The 19,222-nt window shown below is 38.7% G+C and overlaps 1 protein-coding gene and 1 pseudogene across 4 annotated transcripts in view; one reads left to right on the top strand and one right to left on the bottom strand.

Moving 5' to 3' along the window:
- LRRC49 (leucine rich repeat containing 49) overlaps positions 1–19,222 on the top strand; it is a 145,327-nt gene that overhangs the window by 16,884 nt on the left and 109,221 nt on the right. For all 4 annotated transcript variants that reach the window (XM_058737201.1, XM_058737202.1, XM_058737203.1 and 1 more), the window contains 2 exons: positions 3,557–3,623; positions 11,845–11,988. In XM_058737201.1, the coding sequence (XP_058593184.1) occupies positions 3,557–3,623; positions 11,845–11,988 (211 nt within the window). The remainder of the gene's footprint in view (positions 1–3,556; positions 3,624–11,844; positions 11,989–19,222) is intronic.
- On the bottom strand, positions 6,522–7,097 carry LOC131516324 (ras-related C3 botulinum toxin substrate 1-like; annotated as a pseudogene).

The following is a 19,222-nucleotide window of genomic DNA, read 5'->3' as shown; positions in this document are numbered from 1 at the left end:
GGAAATCAGGAATTTTCCACAGTTACAGAGCTGCGATTGGTTGGTGTTTAAAGTTGGACACTTAACAGTATTCGATTGGTTCCTGCCTTTAGGTCAGACCACAACCAGGGGTACGGGTATCACAATGATTGATCAGGAATACACGGATGTGCCAGGCAACAATGATTGATCAGGAATACATGGGTGCGCCAAGCAATTGTACAGAAGCAGAACAAGCTGGTTAAGCTTGGTTAGGTTTCAGTTTCCCGTAACTTAAGCTTTTAAGTTTTAATTTTCTCAGGCCTCTCAAAACTCATACGAGAGGAGAGTTGAGATTTGATGTGGAAGGTCTGTATTTTAAGATCACATTCTCAAGATGTGATCTCTAGACGAGCAGCATTAGCACCACCCAAGAACATGTCAGAAATGTGAACGTTTGGACCCTATCTCAGAAACTCTGGAGGTGGGGCCCAGCAATCTATATTTTAGCAAGCCCGGCAGATGAATCTGATACAGAAGTTTGAGAACCACTGTTTTAGGGAATATGGGCTTGGGGGTATAAAACCAGTTGAGTAAAAGACCTCTCTGAAGTTGGATTGCTGTTAGAGAGCATTGCTCTGGGGGTGCCTGGGTGGCTTAGTTGGTGAAGCATCCTACTCTTGATTTTGGCTCAGGTCGTGATCTCACGGTTTGGGAGTTCAAGCCGCTCTGTGCGACAGTACGGAGCCTGCTTGGAATTCTTTCGCTCTGCCCCTCCCTTTCTCGCATGTGTGCACACATGCCCTCCCCCCCCCCCCCCATATAAATAAATTTTTTAAACTTAAAAAAAAAGAAAGCATCACTCTGTCCTAATCCATATTATCAGGGTATTGTAGTTTTCTCCAACTATTCTAAATATTTCAGGGGCAAAGCAGGCAGAACACTAATTTTGTTTAGAGTTTTGTCTGTTTTCCTATTTGATAGTGTCAGCATAAGCTTGAGAAACTCCTTTAAAATACTAAAGAAAAATAAGGATAGGAAGAACAAAAGATAAGACGGGGGTGTGGCATGTGTGTGTGATAAGGGAGAGAAGGTGAACATAATTGCATTGTGATAGTGCACAGTAGTAGGTACACTTATCATAGATAATTTGGATTCAATTGGTTGTGGTGATATAATTCTGGATTTGGCAATGATGTAAGATGACTGAGGTCAAATGGAGATGGAAATTCATGAAGTTTAAATTTGCATTATGTTTACATGGGGACTCATGTGAAAACATTGGGGTTCTGAGCAGATGGTCCAGAAGGAATTCTTGAGATGTCTTGGGTGCAAAAAGGTGGTTTTATTAAAGCACGGGGACGGGACTCATGGGCAGAAAGAGCTGCACTGGGATTGTGAGGAGCATTTGATTATATACTTTGAAGTTGGGAGGGGGTTAGAGATAGCATAAGTCTGTAAGGAATTTTGGAAGCAAGGTTTCCAGGACCTTGAGGGGACTACCTATTCTTTAGGAAAAGGTCATTTATTACTGTCTAATAAAACCTTAGTCAGGAGACCCTTCATATGTATGTCAGGGGCCATGTGCTTGGAGGATGATTGCTAACATATATGTTGGGGGATAGAGATAAAGTAGTTTTTATATGTTAAAGGAGACTTATAGGATGCCGGTGTTCGAGATAATGTTAAGCTAAGATTGCCTTTTGCCCTTAGCAAAGTATTAACATCGAGGCAGTTCTGTTCCTAGAGAACAGAACTTTTGCCTTTGTTCCCCACATCAGTGATCAGCAATATGAAATTTCAAAGGATGATCCAGGTTCTGGAAACATTTAGCAATGTAGAAATGGTTCTTTGAGGCAGTAGGTAATGACAACAGAAGTGAATAGTGATAGGCAGACGATGGTCAAGATGGATTGTATGAACTTCATTTCTACCCTTTCCTTGCCACTGCTTCTTTCCCTCTACTGAATTATGGTAGCATGAGAAATTAGGGTCTGTAGTAGGGAAAAATAAAAGAGAAGTGGTTTTTGTTTTATTTTTTTAGAACTGTCTATGGTGCGCTTGGGTGGCTTAGTCGGTTAAGCATCCAACTCTTGATTTTGGCTCAGGTCATGATCTTCCGCTTTGTGAGTTCGAGCCCTGCGTCCAGCTCTGCACCAACAGTGTGGAGCCTGCTTGATATTCTCTCTCTTTCTCTTTCTGTCCTCCCCTGCAGTGTGCACTCTCAGTCTCAAAAATAAATTAACATTTAGAAAAAAAAAAAAAAGAACTGTCCTGTTGGAGGCAGTTGGACAGATAAGGTGGCCAGAAAAGATAGGCATGAGGGAGACAGTGGGTGGCCCTAATCATTAAGGAATATAAGAGGGGGCATTTTAGAGATAAAATGCTGTGTTTTTTCCTTTATAGCAAGGTTTTAGCTTTTCACAGATGGCAAATCAAAAATTCCAAATATTCACTAACTGAGCAGGTCCAAACTTACATGGCGTCTAATTTATCTCTGCAATAAACAATCCTATTATGGATACCCTTGTACATAAACCTCATCCATTTAGTTAGTATATGTTTATTTATTCATTAAACAAATATATATTGGGTTCCTACTCAGTGCCAGCCCCTGTTTGGAGCGTTGGGGATATAGTAGAGAATATGTCAAAGTTTCTGCCCTCTTGAAGCTCACATTTTGGTTTGAGGAAGGAGATCATAAGAAAGTAAACAAATAATATAATTTTAGGCAAGCATAAATGCAATGAAGTCAGTTAAAGCAGGGGAAGGAGAGAATAATGGAGACAGGCAGGGGGACTGAACCGTGCGAAGTTCTGGGGGAAGAACACTGAGGAAGAAGGAGCATCAAGGGTAAATGCTCCAAGGCGTTTACAGAACGCAGAAATGAACTTGTCAGGTTAGAGCAAGAAAGCCCCTGTGGCCAGAGCAGAGAGCCTGAGCCATGGTAGGAGATAAGGCTGGAGGAAGCAGCCACAAGGGTTAGGGCCTTGAGGACTGAGGTAAGGATTTTAGATCATATTCTGAAGTAAAAGGAGCTGCCTTGAATAAGTGCATTGTCCTAAAGTTCTTAGAAGTAGAGTTGATTTTTCATAAAGATACGACTTTTAAGCTGTCTTTGGGACTTTCCTCCAGTGGGACTGCACCTTAACATTATAATTAAATCAATGAGAAATATTTTTTTGTTTTATATATACAATTACATATACTCTCTTACTATATACAGATTTATATAGATAGGTATATCTATTGTTGTTTCTATATCTGTCTACTTATCTGTAGAAAGAATAAATTTAAAATGAGTTATGCGGGGCGCCTGGGTGGCTTAGTCTGTTGTCAGTGGACATGATCTCGCGATTCTTGAGTTTGAGCCCTGGGTGGGGCTCTGTGCTGACAGCTTGGAGCCTGGAGCCCTGTTTTGGTTTCTGTGTCCCCGACTCTCTGCCCCTCTCCCACTTATGCTTGTTTTCTCTCTGTCTCTCAAATAAATAAATAAATGTTAAAAAAAAAAATTTTAATAAAAATAAGTTACGCTCTAGCATGTTCTGATTTACGATAAATGCATCCCTATTTCTACTCTGCTTATTTTGATTTTCAGAATCAAGAAAATCTCAAATCTGGAGAACCTTAAAAGCTTAGATGTCTTGGACCTTCATGGAAATCAGGTATTGTAAAGCCCTTTCGTTTTTTTCTTTTCTGAAAAAAAGTCTAGGAAATTAGGTATTATAAAAATTTTAACAATGATACTTGTGTTGAATTTTTCAAGACTACTGATTCACTGAAATTTCTAAGGTATTAAACCTATTTATATAAGTTATGGTAATTCCATGGCAGTAAATGGCAGTTGAAACTTATAAAACATTCAGAATCCTTATATTTATGACAGTTTTTTCTTATTTATTTATTTAGTTAGTTATTTATTTTTAAGTTTTATTTTAGAGAGAGAGAGAGAGTAGGGGGAGAGAGGCAGAGGGAGAGAAAGAGAGAATCCAAAACAGGCTTCTTGCTCGGTGTGGAGTCCAACATGGGGCCCAATCCCACCACCTTGGGATCATGATCTGAGCTGAAATCAAGAGGCGAATGCTCAACCGACTGAGCCACTCAGGCACCCCAGTCTTTTGTTATTTTTAAAATATATGTTTTACAGCCCTAGCCCAACAACTAGAATATTACTAATGATCTTCTTCTACTTAGGTATTCCTCCTTTATTCTGAGGTCACCACTCTTCAGGATTTCACATTTATCATTCCTTGCAGATTTTTAAAGTTGGTTTTATCACATATATGTGTGTCTAAATAATATCTTGTTTAGTAGTATTGTGTTGTAATTTTGAAAAGGTATCATACTCTATATTGGCATCTAGTATTTGCTTTTTGCATACAACATTAGCTTACTGAGATTAATCTATTTTGATTTATGAAGCTATAGTTTACTCCTTTTTGCTGTTGTGAGTTCCATGGAATGATTACATGAGAACTATTTTCTCCGGTTTATTATTGGTAGACGTTTGGGTTTTTTCCTTTTGTTTGTTTGTTTCCTTTTAGGAATAGCACTTCTATGAACATTCTTGTACGTGTTTCTTCCATGTGCCATATGTAGTCTAGGGTATATATCTAGGAATGAAACTGACAGATCAGAGATTATCTAATGTCTAACTTCAAAAGATAATATCAAATTGTTTCCCAAAGTGGTTGTAGCAGTTTATACTCCCACCAGTAATACATAATCAATCCTGTCACTTCACATTCTTTTCAACATTTGGAATTGTCATACTTTTTTTATGACTCAAGGATTTATGAAGTCATACATGCAAAACATACTGCTAATTGCATTAGCAAAAGGTCAATGTGAAAACACCCCACAATTCTGTAACTGTCAGTGTAGAAAATTTTGTTCTGGGGGTCGAAAGGTCCAACCTTGTATTCTTGCCAGTGGGTAAGTTGTACAGAACTTCATTAGCACGAACACAGGCTTCCGGAACCTCACAGACCTACAGGAACATGGTTAGGCAGAGCAACAGGAAGCATGTGTCCAAGGGGGTGAGGCAAAGAGGAGGCCCAACATTAGTCAAGGTACAGTGTTGGCCATTTGGCAAGATAGTGATGTTAAGAAAGTTCATAGTTTAGGATGCCTAAAAATATCAAAAACTGTATAACTGCAACGCGTGATTTTTACACCTAGTTACTACACAACTAAAGAAAGCGCTTATTGGCTTTGAATAAAGTAATAAGTAAACAGGAATGCACTTTTATTAATCTACAAAAAAATTTCTAATGCATTATCAGAGAGATTTTATAACACAAGGAGGCTTTATTGCTCCTTAAGGGGTTCTGTAAGAAAAGCACTAAGCTAGCAACAATAGGAATGATGAGTTCAAAGATGAATTAAATGCCTGGTTTCAGGATGGATGGGAGGTCTAAGAGTAAGGAAAAGCTTAAAACACTTAGTAATAATACCAACCTTTCTTCATCATTTACTGCATTTGACAAAGGTTAGTCTTTTAAAATTTTACCCGTGACATGTTTACTCAGTTTAATAGTGATGTGTACAGTGTAATGTAAATTAACCTCCATATTTTGTCAGAATAACTGTCTTCATTCATTGATTGTGTCACGGGCTGCACACACCCCACACTGATGCGGCCACCACTAGAGCACACACTTCGCATCAGAGGGACACAGGAGTAAGAGGGCTATTCAAAATCTCAGCTGAAGTGAAGACACTAAGGTTTTTTTGGGGTTTTTTTGTTTTTTGTTTTTTAATCTCACTACAAAATCAAAAAGATTGATCCAGGGCATGTGGGTGGCTCAGTCGGTTAAGCATCTGACTTCGGCTCAGGTCATGATCTCACGGTCTGTGGGTTCGGGGCGTGCTGACGGCTCAGAGCCTGGAACCTGCTTCAGATTCTGTGTCTCCCTCTCTCTCTGCCCCTCCCCCACTCACACTCTGACTCTGTCTCTCTCTCAACAATAAATAAACATTAAAAAAAACCAAAAACTCTGCCAAGGAGAAAGCTTTGTTTAAAAAAAAAAAAAAAAAAGATTGATCCAAAGAGTTGAGTCATTACACTCATTCCATAAGGACGCACAGTACAGTGTTAGGGAATGGACATGGGCTGATAAATTACAGGTGGTCAGATGGCAACATTTCATGAAGGGGGATGCTGTGCTGCTTTCCTGGGAGAAACTCGTTGGGAAGTGCCTGCATTTCCAAACTTGAGACAAAGGTCTTTAATGGTGCAGTGCTTAGTGTTGTCAGCCCGACAGCGTAATTTAGTTCACAAGGTATTTGGGCAACTCTTAATCTGAGCAAGAATAAGGGCTTTTGAAAAATAAGGCTTTAAGAAAGATTGCCATTTTAAGGCTATATTTTAATATCATGTCAGAGTTTGAAGGCTTACACTTTAAATGAATAAAACCTAAAAATTACCGATTGGTTCAAAATGGTTTAATGGAAAAAAAAAATCTGTAACAAAAACTTTGCATTGTGTGCAAAGGCTCCACCATTTGAGCAAAGTGGACAGTGGTTCCCAGGGGGACGGGGCAGGAGAGGGGTCCAGACATTTACAGCAGCAGGCATTTTCTTTTCCTCTTCTTGACGGGAGAGGGCAGAGAGCTGCTCAAATAACTTCATCAAACACTCTCTTGAGGTCTTGCTGCATGAAAACCAAGCACTCCAGGCATTTTCCAACATCAGTCTCCTCAGCCATGGCCAAACCCTGCTGGTAATTGATGGGAGTCAGTTTCTTCTCCTTCAGTTTCTCAATGGTGTCTTCGTTGTCTCTGAGATCAAGTTTAGTCCCCACCAAAATGATGGGGGTGTTGGGGCAGTGATGTTGCATTTCAGGGTACCACTTTGCTCCAACATTTTCAGATGATGCAGGACTCACAAGAAAAGAGCAAATCAAGAGTACATCTGTTTGTGGATAGGATAAGGGACGTAATCTGTCATAATCTTCTTGTCCAGCTGTATCCCATAAGCCCAGATTCCCCATTTTCCATCTACCATAACATTGGCAGAGTGGTTTTCAAAGACACTGGGGACAATAGTCCAGGAAATGCATTGGCCGTGTAACCCATCAGGAGGCAGGGTTTATGGGCAGCTCCGTCTCCCACCACCACATACTCTATGGCCTGCATCTGGGCTGCTTACTGGACTGGGGTGGCAGCAGGGTGTAGACGCAAGGAGCGGTGGGCTTGGGGCACAGGGAGTGGCAGAGCATGGGGTGTCGGGGCCGCTGTCCACACCACCTCACTCTCTGCTGGTGGGAAGCCAGAGCCCAGCAGCGGCCACCACTCAAAGCTCTGGACTTGTCCTACTTCTTATTTTTTGCCATTAGAATTTACATAAAGTGGTATCTCTTTGTGGTTTTGATTTCCATTTCCCTGATTACTCTATAATCTGGACTATTCTCTTCAGTTATTTTGTCTGCCTCTGCGTCTGTCTGCTTGAATTCCTCTGTCTGGTTTGTTTTGTCTCCCCACTCCCCTTCTTCTCTCTCAGCGCATCTTGGCTGTTTTTTAGTCTTTTGCTTTTCCATTGAAATTTTTGTCTTTGAAATGTGGGTATTTATTTATAAACAGCTACATGAGCTACATACTCATGCAGAAGGTGAAGCCTCTCTTGAGGTGGTGACTATACATTCTGGGATGATCCATGAGTCCCTGCCTGTTGATGAACAAGATCTGTGACTGCCACCTGCAGTTGGTCAAGTACAAACTTCAGCATGATCTCTCTAGGCTTTCTGTCAGCTGTTAGTCTCCATCGTTTTGTTGAAAAGCTAATGTAATGAATGAAAACCTTGACAGATCTAGATGGACCACATCTGCTAGGTTCCAAACTAACCCTGCCCCGTCTGTGTGTCTTCCGTGTGCGCACAGAGTGGGAAGAATGTTGGCCTGAGAACTGCCCAGCTCTACGGGCTGGTTAGCGTCACTCTAGCAGGGGAGAAGTTAGTTACCCAATTAGGTGGTGATGGAATGGGAAGAAGAATGAAGGGGTTTTGTCGGTAAAAGACTATCATATGCAAAGGCATTGAGACTAAAAACTACATAGTAAGTTATTTTTTACTGCTAGAGAGTTTAGCGTGTGTTGAAGAGTGGTGAGGAATGAAGCGAGAGTGGCAGGTAAAGGCTGAACCACGGAAGGCTTTGTATGCTGCACTACAGAATTGCCCTTCCATCTTTCAGCCCCCTGTTTCTAAAACTATTCCTAACTAACTGAAACATTTTGTGGTAGCAATATTTTAAGGTTTATTTAAAAATGTGTATGTGAGAATTAAACATATTTTTGTAGTTTTCACATTATAATACACCTTTAAGAATTCATTGGGCATTACCAAAGATCTGTGAGAGGACCTGATAAATGAATAACATATCACCTGATCATATGTAATGTGTAGGAATTATTTACCGACCATTATGCTGATGAAACACGCTCATTCCTTGTTAGCTGACCTGTGTGATGTCATATAATTTCAGCATCGTGTTTGTAATATTCCATGTATTAAGAATAAACATTTGTAACATACAAATTGTTTCTCAAGGCTCTATAACTATAAGAAGGAAGGTGGTTTTTTTTAAGTTTATTTGTTTTGAGAGAGAGAGGCAGAGGGGGCGGGGAGAGAGAGAGAGAGAGAATTCCCAGCAGGCTCTGCACTGTGCAGAGCCTGACGCAGGGCTTGAACTCACAAACTGTGAGATCATGATCTGAGCTGAAATCAAGAGTCAAACATTTAACCAACTGAACCACCCAAGTGCCCTAAGAAGGAAGTTTTAAATGAGAATCGAGTCTTGTTTGAAAATATCCAAATGCAATAAGCAGAAATTTGGAATATTCCAAAGTGAAGACAGCCTTGGTTGACCTTAGGTTTCTAAAAAATCTGGAGATAGAATATTCAAGGTGAAATGTCCAATTAAAAAAAAAAAATAGCAGCAGGTAGTTAAAAAGCTAAAAGAAAATTAAGTGAATATTTTTTGGTTTTTGAATTTCCTTTTGTTAGAAATAAAAGTAATACTTGGTATGCACTGTGAAATAAAACATAATTGGTTTATGGATGTGAAAATGTTCTGAGTAATGATAACAGTGTACAAGAAATAGGTTTTGGGGATGGAATGAGTTGGAGAAAAGTGAAAGTGGAGACAGAAGGGTTGAGAGGCCAATCTAATAGTCTTTGTGAAAAGGGATGGCAGTTTGATCTGAAGTAGTAGCAATAGTGATATAAGGGGGCAGATTAATAGAAACCTCAAGATTTAGCAACTGATTATATGTGAATGGTGAAGAATACAGAGGAATCTGGGAGGTTGACTCTTGATTTCTGACCTGGATTTTTTTTGGTCTTCAGAACTTGTCCTCTCGGTAAATGCTTGCTTTAACATGGACACTAATATGCTTCAGGAAGAATCTGTTCCTTCGATGCCATCTCTTCCTTTAGGGACAGCTTGCCCTTTCTGTGATTGCTTGCCTGAAAACAGACATTGCCCTTTCAGCATTGCTGAATAGGAAGGTTGTCTTTATCCAGACAGAGCAGTCTGGGCTACTGTTATACACAAAGACGAGATGAGAATCTAGCCTTCCTAGATGTAACAGGAAGCCCTGGAGTCTGTCTGGAGGCCCTCTCTCTGATCAGTATGACCCACGACTGGGCTTTCCAACATTCCCATCATTTCTTCTTCTTGCTGTGAACTTCATTAACTAATCAAGAGGTCTGCTCTCACCCTACACCGTCTTTTGCCTGAAATTTCTGTCATTACTCAAATGCTTGTGACTTTGTCCGTGGCTGCACTGCGTAACAGGCTCCATCAGAGATGTTGCACATGATTCTGTTGCACATGGCCTGATTGCAAACCAAAAAGCTGAACGGTATCCCCACTGATTTTTTTAAATCACAGCCTGATACCTATATTTTAGAATTAATAATGTTCCTTTTCAGAGTTACCAAAGAAAATAAAAGGTAACTCTGCACTGTAAGCATTCTAATTATAAGTCCCAGCAGGACCAAGGAGCTAGAGAAAGGTGGTTTTCTAAAAGAAATGCCCCAGGATTATTAGCAAGAGGGGGAAGACATCTTTTGCATATCATATAACAGTTGTGCCCCTTCATTCTCTAGATCTTTCCTGAGCTCAGGAAAGTTTTATTTTATATATTTAAATATTGCTTTTCCATTTGTGTTTGTTACTTCTATACTGTTTGTCTTCCATATCCCCGTCTTACCTTTTATTCTTCATAGCTCCATTTTCCCTTAGTATTTTAGGAGAATTTCTCAAGCTTATGGTGACCTTACTGATTTTGTACAGCGTCTATTTTGCTTTTTGCTGATTCCATACATTTCATTTTTTAAATTTAAGTTTATTTATTTATTTTGAGAGAGAGAGAGTGTGTGAGCATGAGCATGGGAGGAGCAGAGAGAGAGGAAGAGAGAAGATCCCAAGCAGGCTCTGTGCTGTCAGCTGATAGCACAGAGCCCAGTGTGGGGCTTGATCCCATGAACCATGAGATCATGACTTGAGCTGAAATCAAGAGTCAGACTCGCTTAACCATCTGAGCACCCAGGCACCCCAGATTACACACATTTCAAATTCTGTCATCTGTTTAGTTTTGAGATGCTTTTGTCCACATTTAATTGTACAGTTCTGTCATCTACAAATACTGATAACCTTGTTTCTTCTTTTACAATTTTCATTTACTTTCATTTTATATTAGTTAGACCAAAAATCTTAGGACAAATTTTAAAACATCCTCAGATGTCCCCTTTGTATATTACTGAATTTATAATAAACATAGTTAGGTTTTCCCTTTTGAACCTAGATGGAATCTGGATGGTATTTCTTGAATGTAAGGGAAGATCCAATAACAACATACAAACTGGATTATAAATCTAAGAAGAAGTTCTTTTAGCCAACATCTGCTTTGAAGTGTTAAATAAAAAATTGCAAATAATGCTGGGAGGACAGTACACATGAGAAAATTAATCTCTAGTGATTGTGAATTTTTTTTTTTTTTTAATGTTTGGAAGAAAAGCGTTATGTGTATGACTCATTGTTAACTTAAGTACATGACGGTAAAAAGTTTGCGAAGTCCCCCGCAAGGACCCCCACCTCTGTGTCCTACAGAAACATTGTGCTGTGCTTGCTGTATTACACTAGTGGGGCTTCAAATCACATTGTGCTCTCACCACTTCATGAGTAAGCTTTCCCTTACCCTACCTTACTGTGCTCAGAACTCCTCTGCCGCGGGCCGGTGCTCATGAGTATGTGCCTGTTCCACGACTCAAGTCCTCTTGTGCTAAACGCTTCACATCCATCATCGTGCACTCTGGCCAAACATTATCTGTCTCCTCTCTTAAGCACTTCCACCCTCGCCCTCCACTGGGGATCCTAGTTCCTTGTATCTTTTCCATTTAGACTCGTGACAGGCTTTCAGGATCCTGCAGTATTGGTGGGAGACGCAAGGGGGGCGTGGTGGCATTCCTTCTCCCTGCCTTTTCTCTCAGAGGGCTGGCTTGCGTGGTCAAAACACTGTGAGCTTCTGCTGTGGGCTCAGAGTAATTGTTTATTTGGCAACTAGTATGTATACTTCACCTTTATCTGGACCCGGCACAGTATTGGGCAACGAGAGATGCCCCCAAGGATGGACTTGTTGGTTATTTGATAAAATTTACTTCAAATATTTACTATGGCCAAATTATAAAATCTGTTCCTTTAGTTAAGCTTTGCAAGTTAAAAGACTTCTTATTATCCACAGCAGAGGAAATTGGAAGTAGATTTTTAAATGTCTTCATGTAAATGTGTCCCTGAATCCAGTGACTATATTTTATTTTTAGGGTTTTTATAACATGCATATCCATGATTTATGCCTGCTATTCATCATTTTCTCATTTGTTAACAGATTACCAGAATCGAAAATGTTAGTCATTTGTGTGATTTGAGAGTTTTAAATCTTGCTAGGAACCTTTTAAGTCACGTTGATAATCTTAATGGGCTGGATTCACTAACTGAACTTAACCTGCGACACAATCAGATCACTTTTGTGGTGAGTATTAACATGGAATCGATATATGATTTCTGGCTTTTCTTTCAAGGAATATGCTAAATGTTATGGCATTATGCAAAGTAAGAATCTACAGTAATTTCATTCTTTTCTGAGTTTCATTGTGGATATAATTATTAAGCTCTATGTTTTGATTTGGAAGTGTGAAGGTGTTTTTCACTTTAAAAGATAAATGTAAAGATAATAGAAGTATTATCAATAAATGAATTAGCTAATTTAAATGGATACTGAATTCTTTCCTGTTTTATCATGGGTACAGAATTAACAAGGAAGGAGGTTATTGGTGACTTAAAGTTGATAAATGGTTGTACCAGGAGGAAAAAGACACAGAGGGGAGAGGCTGTGGGCTGTGAAGATGCACATAAATATATCTTTTGCGGTGTTGAAAGAGGCAGCCTGGTGTAGTGGAAAAAGCATTGCATAGGGCATCAGAGACCCCCTTCTAGTCACAGCATCATCTCTCATTAGTTGTGTGACCTTGGGTAAATCCTTAACTCTATAAGCATCAGTTTACTTTTCTCTAAAAGGAGGGCATTGGGTTAGATTCTTTCCAGGATCCTTTTTAGCTTGTTGAATCTGAAGAAAGACATAAGGGTGGTCAAGAACTGGCATGTGAGCAGGAGGAAACAAGTTAGCATTGTGGGGGCAAAACTGCAGAAAGACAACTCCAAGGGCACCTGGGTGGCTCAGTCGGTTGGGTGTCCGACTTCAGCTCCGGTCATGATATCATGGTTCATGAGTTCGAGCTCCGTGTCCGGCTCTGTGCTGACAGCTCAGAGCCTGGAGCCTGCTTTGGATTCTGTGTCTCCTTCTCTCTCTACCCCTCACCTGCTTGTGCTCTGTCTCTCTCTCTCTCTCTCTTTCAAAAATAAATAAACGTTTTAAAAAATTAAAAAAAAAAAACAGAAAGGCAACTCTGGAACTCTGCAGGTGAACTTTGTTAGATTTATAGCTTTACTCGAGTTCAGCAACGAAGTAACAGCCTGATGCTCAGGTATTTTGTACTTGTGCAAATGTGAGAAGCACTAGACATAGGGATTTTGGCTGTATGATGTGGTACAGGCCAAGAAGACTTCTAATGATTTATAGAAACATTTGTTTTTTTAACAAGCTTCCTTTCTTTTACATGCAATAGAAAAATATTAGGTTCTCTCAGGATGTCACTCAAGCACTTTTAAAGGCACAATCTTTTAACTTTTTGAGACATTGAGTTCCTTATTAAGTAATTAAGTGTAATGTAAATGGTACACTTGGAAAGGTTGGGGGACAGATGATGCCTTATCTCTAGGCCTCCTTGTACAGTACAGATTGGTTTCATTTTGAAGTTTTACCAGAAAATATGAGCTCAGTAATAGTCAAATCTTCTAGGAGGTTGGGATAATTTCAAAACCTTTTCCAAGACATGGATTTATTCCAGAACCTCTAAATTCTGTCAGCCCCTCCCCAGATTGAATTTAAATATTGGAAATGGCTTGTTTATTTCAAAAGACATCCAGACTGAGTTAATCTGTTACACTGCTGAGTGTCTAGGAACTGCTCAGGCTGGACTTTATCTGTCCTCAGGACCTTGGGTGTGGTAAGAATCCAAAAGGCTTTGGTAGAGTGGGGCACAGACATCTATTGACTTTTGCATATTCCTTTCTATGTTCTGTCTTTCATTTGGAAAGTACATAATGCATATCCAGGAAATTGCTTACTGAATTTCCCAGTGAGTATTACGTCTGATCATTACTATTATGGCTTAGGCAGCAATGTCTATGGAAAAGGAAATTGTTTTCATTTATGACAGTTAAAAAGATTTAATAAGTATTATGCTTATGGTATTATGATAATAAGTAGCATGCATATTAATTTATAGGAAATTGTGAATATACATGTAAGGATAAGTAAGACACTGGGTCTAACTTTTGTTTGTTTCTTTTACAAAGCATCCTTTCCTAAAACAGCCAAGAGACTTTTTAAGTCTGAGGATTTTTTTTTTTTTTCCAGTATCTTCATTTCTCTAGGGTCAGTTATCACCCTTATATTTTTGCTTTTTTTTGTCTTTCATGGTTTTGATTTTCCTCGGTGGCTGGTAATCTTTAAATGAAGGACCGTGTTCGGTAGTAGCTGGGTCTCCTGCGGAGCTGAATAGGTCTTTTTAACTCTAAGATCTCTCCCTAGAATGATCACTGAATTTGTGTAAGTTGTCGAATCCCACACATTGGCAGGCTTCCCTTTAGAGTGAGTGGAAGGGAAAAGGGAGGCTCACTCTGTAATTGCCAAAATAAGAGAACGACTATTTGGGGGTATAGAAGGACTTTACTATCTTTTGTGCCAAGTCAAATGCCATTCCCCGCCCCCGCCACTGGGTCTAATGTAGCAGTTATTAACCATCTCCCTGGATAAAACACCCACACTGTCCATCTGTCTTTGACAGATACTCTGTTTTGTTTAAAGAACAGCCCCGTGAGGCTCCAGCTGAGTGTTTCTCCAGCCAGCTGCTCTGTTCATTGCCTATGTGTGTGTGTGCATGGCAGGGGTGGGCGTGGGCGTGGGCTGAGGGTGGGGTAGGTTTGTTGGTGCTCCCTGATAGATCCTATCTGCTTTCCAGCTTCCTGAAATTCATCAGAAATGTGGATCTCTTAATGAAGACTCTTGGCTTTATCATTTCCATGGAGTTATTCATTTTGTGTATTTTTGTTGCTTTGCCCATTGACTTTTGTAGAAGAGATGAAGCATGTTATTACCTATTTCACTATCTTGTCAGAAAACTCTGATGTTTTTGATGTAGAAAAGTTTTTGTTTGTTGGTTTATTGTGGCTAAAGTCACTGATCTTTTTCTGGGAGATTTTATAAATTTCAAACCAAATGTCTTTTTTGTTTATATATCTTTCCCTTTTAAAAAATTGTGGGACACCTGGGTGACTCAGTCGGTTAAGCGGCCGACTTTGGCTCAGGTCATGATCTCATGGTTTGTAGGTTTGAGCCCTGCATCGGGCTCTGTGCTGACAACTCAGAGCCTGGAGCCCGCTTCAGATTCTGTGTCCCCTCTCTTTTTGCCCCTCTCCTGCTCACGCTCTGTCTCTGTCTCTCAAAAAATGAATAAATGTTTAAAAAAAATTTTTTTAATTATAAAATGATACAGACGTTCTGAAAAGAATGGGAAATAATATTACCAATATGTGTAGATCGACCAATCAACTTAATGAATAAAAATCTTTTAAATATAGTTAAGGCCCAATGTGTAAGCCTCCCCATCCTATTTCCTCCCTCCTTTGCAGAGGTAACCACAGTTCTGTGTCTGGTGTTCATGGAATGAATTCTTTTCCACATATGTATGCACTTATCCCTAAATAATATCAAGTTGTTGTTTTGCATGCTTTTAAATGTTGTATAAATGGCATCATCATACTATGCACATTTTTAAGTTGCTTTTATTTATTTATTTTTATTAAAAAAATTTTTTTAGTGTTTATTTTTGACAGAGAGAGAGAGAGAGAGCAAGTGCGTGCGCGCATGAGTGGGGGAGGGGCAGAGAGAGAGAGGGAGACACAGAATCCGAAGCAGGCCCCAGACTGCAAGCTGTCAGCCCAGAGCCCGACACAGGGCTCGAACTCACGGACCATGAGATCATGACCTGAGCCGAAGTTGGACGCTCAACCGACTGAGCCACCCAGGCACCCCTAAATTGCTTTTATTGACATGCTTTGAGATCTGTGTTGTTCTCTGTAGCTCTAGGTCACTAGTTTTCATTGTTATATAACATTCCATTGTATGATTGTGATTAAAAATATTCATTCTTGGGGCACCAGGTGGCTCAGTTGATTAATAAGCATCTGACTTCCTCTCAGGGCATGCATGATATTGCGGTTCATGAGTTCGAGCCCTGCGTCGGGACTGACAGCTCAGAGCCTGGAACGTGCTTCAGATTCTGTGTCTCCCTCTCTCTGCTCCTCCCCTACTGGTGCTCTCTGTCTTTCTCTCTCAAAGAATAAATAAACATTAAAAAAAATTTAAAAACATTTATTCTTTTACTTATGGACAGTAGTATTGTTAAAAAGTGTCACAAATAACATTTTTGTACATGTCTTTTGGTGCATATGTGTAACAGTTTCTCTAGGACAGCAGCTTTCAGACCATAATCTAAGGTAATAAATAAAATTTACATTAAAACCCAGGTATTAAATGCCCAGTTATTAAAAGCCCAGTTATTAAATATTTATGTGGGTACATCGTAAATAATAAAAGCAAGCATTTCATGAAGCTATACCTACCCTTGCTGTTTTCCATTCTGGTATATCCTGTTCTGTTCTAGCCTATCAAAAATGTTGGTCTAAAAAAAATGTTGGTCTCAACCTATTGAATTGATTTCTTGACCAATGAAAAATTGGTTGCAACCTACATTTATCAAATCATGCTCAGTGATAGAGCTTGGGAGAGACATTGCTGGGTGCCAGGATCATGCTCATTATTTCATTTTATCAGATATCATCAAGTTTTCTCCAAAAGTTGATACAAAAATTTGGTACAACCAAATTACAGCTCCATCAGCATTACCTGGGAGTTCCTTTAACTTCACATCTTTGTTGACACTTGATAGTGTCAGGCCTTTTATTTTTTGCCAGTCTTTTAACTATGAAATTATATTGTAGTGAGATTTTAATTTGAATTTCCAGTGAGGTTGAATGAATGCCTTTCATCTTTTTTCTTTTGTGATAATTGAGCTCTCTTCTGTAAATGTTCCTATCCTTTGCCCATTGTAATGACAGAGTGTTTTCTCTTTTTCCTCTTGATCAGGAGTGTTTGTTTCTGCTGTATTTTGAGGAACAGAAGTAAAAAACTATCAATAGTTTTTTTTTTTTTACTGTTTCTGGGTTTTTTTGTTTGAAAAATCTTTCCTTAAAGACTGAGGATATAGGGGTGCCTGGGTGGCCCAGTCAGTTAAGCATCCAACTTCAGCTCAGGTCATGATCTCGTGGTTCGGGGGTTTGAGCCCTGTGTCAGGCTCTGTGCTGACAGCTCAGACTGGAGCCGGCTTTGGATTCTGTGTCTCCCTCTCTCTCTGCCTCTTCCCAGCTCGCATTCTGTCTCTCTCTGTCTCTCAAAAATGAATAAACATTAAAAAAAAATTAAAAAAAAGACTGAGGACATAAAGATATTTTTCTGTATTAACAAAAGTTTTAAAGTTATTCGCATGTTTTATCTATTTGCAATTGATTTTTGCTTGTGGTGTAAAGTTAAAATTCGATTTTGTTTCTTCTTTTCTCATTTGGATTGCTAATTGTCCCAGCACCATTTATTGAAAAGTGGATTCTTTCTGTCCTTTTCTATCACCTTGGCAGTATTTCCTTCTAGCAAATTAAATATCCACATATGCATGGGTCTGTGCTGGCCTCTGTTCTGTTCCATAGATCTCTATGTTCCAGTATAACACTATCTTAATAACTGTAATAACCTCTGTTATGTCCTAAGAGCTCGTAGCATGAGGGCCCCAATCTTCCTTTTTCTTCCCTTTCCTTCCTTTCCCAGCTTTCCTTTCTTCCTCTAAAGAAAAATCATCTTCTTTTTTTTTCTGTTTCTATATACATTCTAGAAATAGCATATCAAGTTTCATGAATAACCCTACTGGTATGTTTGATTGGAATGTCTTTGAATTTGAAGACAATTGAGATTTTTTATGATATGGAAACTTTAATACCATAATATGAACATGGCATATTATTATGAAGGCATAATGTGAAAACAGCGTATCTCTCAATTCACATAATGTCACATTTAATGATTTTTATTCTCCTCCATAAATAGCTCATTTGTTTTTTGTTAGATTTCTTCCAAGATATGTTATACCTTTTTTGCTATTGTAAACTTTTTTGATCAGAAATAGATTTCTTACTGTTGTTAGTAGTGTATGGAACCACAGTTGATTTGGGTTCATTGATCATATATTTAGCAAGCTTTCTCTGACACTTAATAATTTTAAAAATGTATCTGTAGGTTATCTTAGGTTTTATATTTAGACAATTATAATTTTTTGTGAACAATTATAGTTTTTCCTTAATCATTATGTTTTGTTTCTTCTTGTTTGAGCTAAACTGAACCTCCAGTTTGACTAAACCTCTAGTACAGTTGAATAAAGAAGCAAAAGTGGGCATCCTTGCCTTATTCCTGAGTTTAAGGGAAACATATCACTAGCTGTGTTTGCTAAATGCCATTTATTAATCTGAGAAAATTATCCTCTGTTTTTAGTTTGCTTAAGTTCATGTTATGAATGTTTGTTGGATTTTATTAGATGATTTTTCTACCGCTCTTAGACTGGTTGTATGGATTCTTCTTTATTAATTTTGCAAATTGTTTTAGAAGATTGTGTAATGGTAAGTCACTCTAGCACTTTTGGTCATATTATGTATTTTATAGGCTATATTTCATATACCTTCATGAATTTTGTTTGCCAATATTTTATTCACAATATTTATATCGATGTTAATACATGAGATTTTGTCCAGGGGTGCCTGGGTGGCTCAGTCCGCTAAGCATCTGATTTCAGCTCAGGTCATGATCTCACGGTTTGTGAGTTCAAGCCCTGCATAGGGCTCTGTGCTGACAGCGCAGACCCTGCTTGGGATTCTCTCCCCCTCTCTCTCTCTGCCCCTCCCTTGCTTGCTCACATGTTCTCTCTCAAAAACAAATAAATAAACTTAAAAAAAAATAAATGAGATTTTTCTGTAACTTATTTTTATTGTTCTTTTCTGATATCAAGATTACACTAGCCTCATAAAATGAATTGAGGAGTGGTTCCTATTTTAATATTGTGTGATACCCTATTTATTTGGTATAAATCTCACTTTATATGAAATTAAAGATAATCTGCACCTTGAATAATTGGAAGAATTTATCTGTTAAATAGTTTGGGTAGTTTTAAACCATTGATTTAGTAATAATAGTATCAGTCTTGATATGTTGTAGTTTCCTTTCATCTGAATTTACTGTTTTTAGCTGCTCTCTCTGTAGTCATGGCCTCTTTGTCACTTCTCATAATGCTTATTCATACTTTCTTATTTCTTGATTAGTATTGCCTGAGATTTCTTTATGTTACTAGTAGTTTCAAAGAACTGCCTTTTGGCTTTGTTGAGCTTCTCTTACAGCTTTTAAAAAATACTGTTTATTGATTTTTGTTCTTAACTCTCTTATTTTCTTTTTCTTTCTAAAATTTTGTGTTGGATATCTGATACATTAG

This window comes from Neofelis nebulosa, chromosome 7 (assembly GCF_028018385.1).
Source record: "Neofelis nebulosa isolate mNeoNeb1 chromosome 7, mNeoNeb1.pri, whole genome shotgun sequence".
In the NCBI taxonomy this organism is placed as follows: Eukaryota; Metazoa; Chordata; class Mammalia; order Carnivora; family Felidae; genus Neofelis; species Neofelis nebulosa.
Note: the sequence above shows the minus strand (reverse complement) of the source record. Positions and strands in the feature narration are given on the sequence as shown.